General features: G+C 42.6%; 1 protein-coding gene across 1 annotated transcript; it reads right to left on the bottom strand.

The window, feature by feature from the left end:
• Window positions 1-263: 263 nt before the first annotated feature.
• On the bottom strand, window positions 264-764 carry LOC129238325 (protein GVQW3-like). Its single transcript, XM_054873359.1, has one exon. The coding sequence runs from the start codon at window positions 762-764 to the stop codon at window positions 264-266; it is 501 nt and encodes a 166-aa protein (XP_054729334.1).
• Window positions 765-6,103: the final 5,339 nt, after the last annotated feature.

Here is a 6,103-nt window from a genome sequence, read left to right as displayed (position 1 = left end):
ACACGTATCGTACTCGTACTGTATTTGAAAGTTATTTTTTATTCAAAATAGTCTCCAATAAAAACAGCTGTTTCCCCTCTGGGCATTCAGGTCTTACACGAACAATTCTTGACCACAAACGATGTAAAACTTGTAAATAGTATTCTCCATTAATAGTTTGACCTTCTGCAACAAATTCCTTGCGTACAATACCCTTGGAGTCGTAGAACGTGATCAACATTTTTTTGATTCTTGACTTCTGAAAACGCAATTGTTTTCGTCTTCTATTCTGCAGATTGACGCTTAGTTTCAGGGCCATATTTGAAGCACCATGTTTCGTCACCAGTTATGATCGAATCAAGAAAATCTGGATCGTTTTCACCTGTTGAAATGATGTCTTTACAATGCTCTACACGAGCGATTTTTTGATCTTCATTTAATTGGTGTGGAACAAAGCGGGCACAAACCTTTCTTTTACCCAAATCGTCAGTTAAAATTTCCCAAATAGTACCAGTGGATGAATTTAATTCTTCAGCCAACATTCTTACAGTGAAATTTCCGTCGCGGACTTTTTCCACCAATTCAGCACGATTACTTGCTTCTGGACGACCAGGTCTTTCATCATCATTCAAATCTTCACGACCATTTTTGAATCGTTTTAACCAATTATATACATTTGAACGAGCTAAACAATCATCACCATAAACTTTATGCATCAATTCGTACGTCTCACTAAATGTTTTTCCAAGTTTAACACAGAATTTAATATTTGCTCTTTGCTCCATTGTATTTTTACGACACAAGCACGAAACTTACTGTCAATAAAAGGCGTGTAACTTTTTAGCCTGTCAAACGATTTACTGAAGTTGGCTGCGGTTGAAAGCTGACGCTTGTACCTTTTCAATATGATCAAAGTTTAATAGATAGCTCTGCATGTTCCATGATTTAAATAAAAAAAATCTGTTATTTATTGAACATACTGTGTATATACATACGAGGTGTGTTCAAAGAATAAGGTGAATTTTTATTTTTCTCAAAAATATTTATTTCTTCATCAATTTCTGTTTTATCTCCTTCAAGGTAGTCCCCCTCAGATATAATACGCTTGTGCTAGCGTTTCTTCCAATACTCGAAGCAGTTCTGATATGCACTTTCGAGAATGTCCTTGAGCTCTCTCAGCGATTCGGTTGTTAGTTCTTCAATCGTCGCAAAACGCCGTCCTTTCATGGATCTCTACAATCTTGGGAACAGGAAAAAGTAGCAGGGAGCTAAATCCGGGGAATACGGTGTTGTTTTTGGCCAAATAATCCCTCACAAGCAAATATGAGTAAACAGGTGAATTATCATGTTGCAAAAGCCATTAATTTCCATTTTCCACAATTCCGAGCATTCTGTTCGTATTGCTTCACCCAAACGGTGCATAACTTCAAGGTAATACTCCTTATGGTAATCGAAAAAAACTGTGAGCAGAACCTTGACATTTGATGCAACTTGGCGTGCGTTTTTTGGTCTTGGCTCTCTTGGACTCTTCCATTGGGACGATTGGGCTTCGGTTTTGATGTCATAACTATACGAGTATACCCATGATTCGTCACCAGTTATGACCCTTTTAAGCAAATCTGGATTATCGTTGACGTCATTCAACAATTCCTGAGCGATGCTCATGCGACGTTGTTTTCGGCCAAAAGTCAGCAATTTTGGAACGAACTTCCCTGCCACACGCTTCATGCCCAAAATTTCCGAAAAGGTTGCATGGCATGAGTCAACCGATATGCGGACATCCTCAGCCACTTCTTTAATTGTGATTCGATGATTCTCCATAAGAATTTTCTTTACTTTCTCACCATTTTCATCGGTTATTGATGTGCTGGGGCATGCAAAGCGAGCGTCTCGATCAATCAGTCAACACCCGTACGTTTAAGGAACGCAAGATCAGCCGAGAACATTGCCGCGGTCCGTGAAAGTGTACAGCAGAACCCGAGGCACTGCACAAGAACTTAGCCTTTCTCAGACTTCAACTTGGCGAATTTTGCGTCGGGACTTGAACCTACACCCGTACAAGATCCAACTGACCCAGGAGCTCAAAGTGGATGACCATAGACAACGCCGTTTGTTCGCTGACTGGGCTTCGAATCGTTTGGAAGAGAACCCCAGTTTTGGGCGAAAAATCCTCTTTAGTGACGAGACGCATTTTTGGATGAATGGCTGTGTTAACAAACAAAATTGCCGTATATGGGACGACACCAATCCAGACGAGGTTCACCAGGTGATAATGCATCCTCAAAAAGTTACAGTTTGGTGTGGATTTTGGGTCGGCGGCGTCATTGGTCCGTACTTTTTTGAAAGCGACGTTGGTGAGGCGGTCACCGTGAACAGCGAGCACTACACAACTATGATAACCAATTTCTTATGGCCCATATTGAACCATATGGACCTAGACGACATGTGATTCCAGCAGGACGGCGCTACGTGCCATACAGCAAACGCCACCATTGACATTCTCATCATCTACCCGCCCTTATTGAAAACCCCTTTAAATACGAGATATTGCTGAAACCGTGAACATAACTTCGAGCCGAGTGTACCAACATAAAGGAAATAATACTTGTAAGTCGGCGGCGGCCGCCGTAGCCGAATGGGTTGATGCGTGATTACCATTCGGAATTCACAGAGAGAACGTTGGTTTGAATCTCGATGAAACACCAAAATTAAGAAAAACATTTTTCTATTAGCGGTCGCCCCTCGGCAGGCAATGGCAAACCTCCGAGTGTATTTCTGCCATGAAAAAGCTCCTCATACAAATATCTGCCGTTCGGAGTCGGCTTGAAACTGTAGGCCCCTCCATTTGTGGAACAACATCAAGACGCACACCACAAATAGGAGGAGGAGCTGGGCCAAACACCCTAAAAGGGTGTAAGCGCCAATTTATATATGTATATATAAGTCGGATGTACGTAGCCCGCGAAATTTGGAAATTCATGTTATTTTTTGAACACACCCAGTATGTGAAGGCACAATCATAGAAAATGCATCACGGAAATATTTAGCAAGTTCTCTTTTTCTAAATTTTGTTCTTTAGTTGAATACTAATTCGGTTAGGTTAAAACGGTAGTCCACTATGGGGCACACTCAGGTTTTTAGCCCATTGGAATGCCGCGTGTGGAACTTATGCGATTTTGCCAGAGTTGAACAAAGCACACCAGTCGTTTCTTTCTTGTGCTGACCGCCAGTTGGAAACACACACAAATGAAGCCAAATCCTTCTCCGCCTGATATTTCCAACGTAGAGAAGACCTGCTACCACCAGCTGGTACCGCATCGAATAATTTGCAGAGCCGGAGCGTTTGTATCCATTCGGACGACATGACCTAGCCAACGTAGCCGCTGGATCTTTACTCGCTGCGCTATTTCCATTTCTGCGGAGGCTCATAAAGCTCATTTCTCCATCGCATACGATATTCGCCGTCACCATCGTGGAAATCTTGGTCCAAAAATCTTCCGCAGAATCCTTCTCTCAAACACTCCAAGCGTCACTTCATCGTATGTTGTCATCGTCCACGCTTCTGCGTCATACGTTAGGACGGGCATGATGACAGCCTTGTAGGGTGTTAGTTTTGTTCGTCGAGAGAGGACTTTACTGCTCATTTGCCTACTTAGTCCAAAGTAGCACTTGTTGGGAAGGGAGATTCTACGTTGGATTTCAAGGCTGACATTGTTATCGGTGTTAATGCTGGTTCCTAAACACACGAAGCCTTTTACAACCTCGAAATTATAACTGTCTACAGTGACGTGGATGCCGATACGCGAGTGCGCCGACTGTTTGTTTGAAGACAGGAGGTACTTCGTTTTGTCCTCGTTCACCACCAGACCCATCCTTTTATCCAGTTTGAAAAAGGCAGAACTAACAGCGCGGTTGTTAAGGCCGATGATGTCGATATCATCGGCATACGCCAACAACTGTACGCTCTACTTAAAAAATTGTACCTGATCGATTAAGTTCTGCGGCTCGCACGGTCTTTTCCAGCATCAGGTTAAATAAGTCACACAATAGCGAGTCGCTCAGTCTGAAATCTCGTTTGTTATCAAACGGCTCGGAGAGATACTTCCCAATTCTGACGGCGCTGCTGGTGTTGAGCAACGTCATCTTACATAGCCGTATTAGTTTTGCGGGGATACCAAATTCAGACATCGCGGCATATAGGTAACTCCTTTTCGTACTGTCGAATGCAGCTTTGAAGTCGACGAAAAGATGGTGTGTGGCGATTCTCCTTCCATGGGAATTTTCCAAGATGTTTCGTGTTGTGAATATCTGGTCGATGGTGGATTTTCCGACCTAAAGCCACACTGATAAGGTCCCATCAGTTGAAGGACGCTCCGGATGTCGCTCATCAGATCGCTGTCTTTGTTCGTACAGGAAATGTCAACACAGTTTGCCATTCTGAACTACCAAACCATAGTTATCGACATCGATAGTTCTCATGCAGCTAAAAAAACACCCGATAGTAGAAGAAGCAATACGAGGCGTTCTCCGACAGTTGCTTGTACGTTACCGGCATGGACCGGATTTAAGTCACTGCAGCATTATACCTCAAAAATGCATGAGGGTTGTTTTATAGTGTCACAACAACAACAGCGGATAGGCTGAGGGGCATAAAGTGTGGGTTTTATCGTGAGAGGACTTTACTACCCAGTTGACCATTCCGTTCAGGAAGATATTTTCGATGGCGTTTCCAAACTGAGACTATACTAATGAACAGATTTATTTAATAATTCAAAGTTATAGATGCCAACAGTGGCTAAGCCACTAGTCTGTTTGTTTGTTCCTGATTAAATTCATCAATATTTGTACTTATGGAAGCCTCAATGTGATGTCTTGCATAGATGGAGAGTACATTCATTGCAAAGTAGTATCTTTCAATGCAATGATTATAATTCAGGATATATGATAGCTACCACTAAGGACAACCACCGATTTTACAGTGCCTGCTATGTCACATAATCTAAAAAGCCACTAACTACCCAAAGTTAAGTAGGTACTGCAATAATGAAATTCGCGAGCTCAACCAGAAGTTAAAAACTAGTTTCGTAATAGTCATGAAATTGTTACTTATAACTTAACCATTTACCTACTCATCCAACATTTGCTCCTCTTGGGCAAATTCAAATATTATATTAGCACTCGTAACTTTTTAGGTTATCAACCTTAAATCGTTAAATGCGAGCAGTTGTCCTCGCCTCGCATGGTTCACATTTTGGTGGCTCACTTGCGCCTTCCTCAAATCCTCTGCGAAACGACGTTAGCAAATAACCAACGAAACGACACAACAGCAGACAAGTTATAGAACTTTGACTCCGCCAAAATGACGACAATGGCGGCGGCGGCGGCGGCGGCGGCGGCCATTGCCAGCTACTGCACCAATGAGCCAAACAAGAAAGGGAACATCGTCGAACGCATCGTTGCTTAGATTTGTCGATTTCTGTCGTTGATTTGCCGGCTGTTGGTCTCTTCGCTTTTATTTAGTACTGTTGCTATTTGCCTACTCACTGCTCGTATGGTTTTTGGTAAGGATACATTGGGCGACGACAGGATTCGCGTGTCTTTGAACTGTGCGAGTCTGTTGCAATCGCCCGAACTACTCGTACCAAACGCAAATTGCAAAACAGAAACACAGAAAAACAGAAAAACAGAAAAACAACAAAACGCACAAATAAAATTTCGTCTAGACATTGACACAGTACAGAATTTTCTCTGCAGCCAAAACATTGTTGTTTGTGGACTACTTTAGTTACTCGTAATCAGACAGTTGTTGGTATTGTTGTTCTTTGAAATGTTTAAACGGAAAATAACCAGCAGAAGTCTGTAGCCGAGATAGAAGTATTTATGTAGGTGAGTGCCGAAAATTGCGTGTGACTGCAGCAAATACTTACGCGCACATACGCATATTTTTATTATTTGTCGGTATGTATTCTTAGTAAAGCTGTAAGGTCGGCGAACGTGTAGGAGGTGTTGCAATTGGGTAAGGCCAGGTTCATGAACGCATTGCGTGATGTCGATAACCGGGCGCACAACGGCCTCAGCCGGGCAAACCACAGACACAGAGTTCAATGCATCTGCAATGTGGCCG

Source organism: Anastrepha obliqua, chromosome 2, assembly GCF_027943255.1.
Source record: "Anastrepha obliqua isolate idAnaObli1 chromosome 2, idAnaObli1_1.0, whole genome shotgun sequence".
Taxonomy (NCBI): Eukaryota; Metazoa; Arthropoda; class Insecta; order Diptera; family Tephritidae; genus Anastrepha; species Anastrepha obliqua.
Note: the sequence above shows the minus strand (reverse complement) of the source record. Positions and strands in the feature narration are given on the sequence as shown.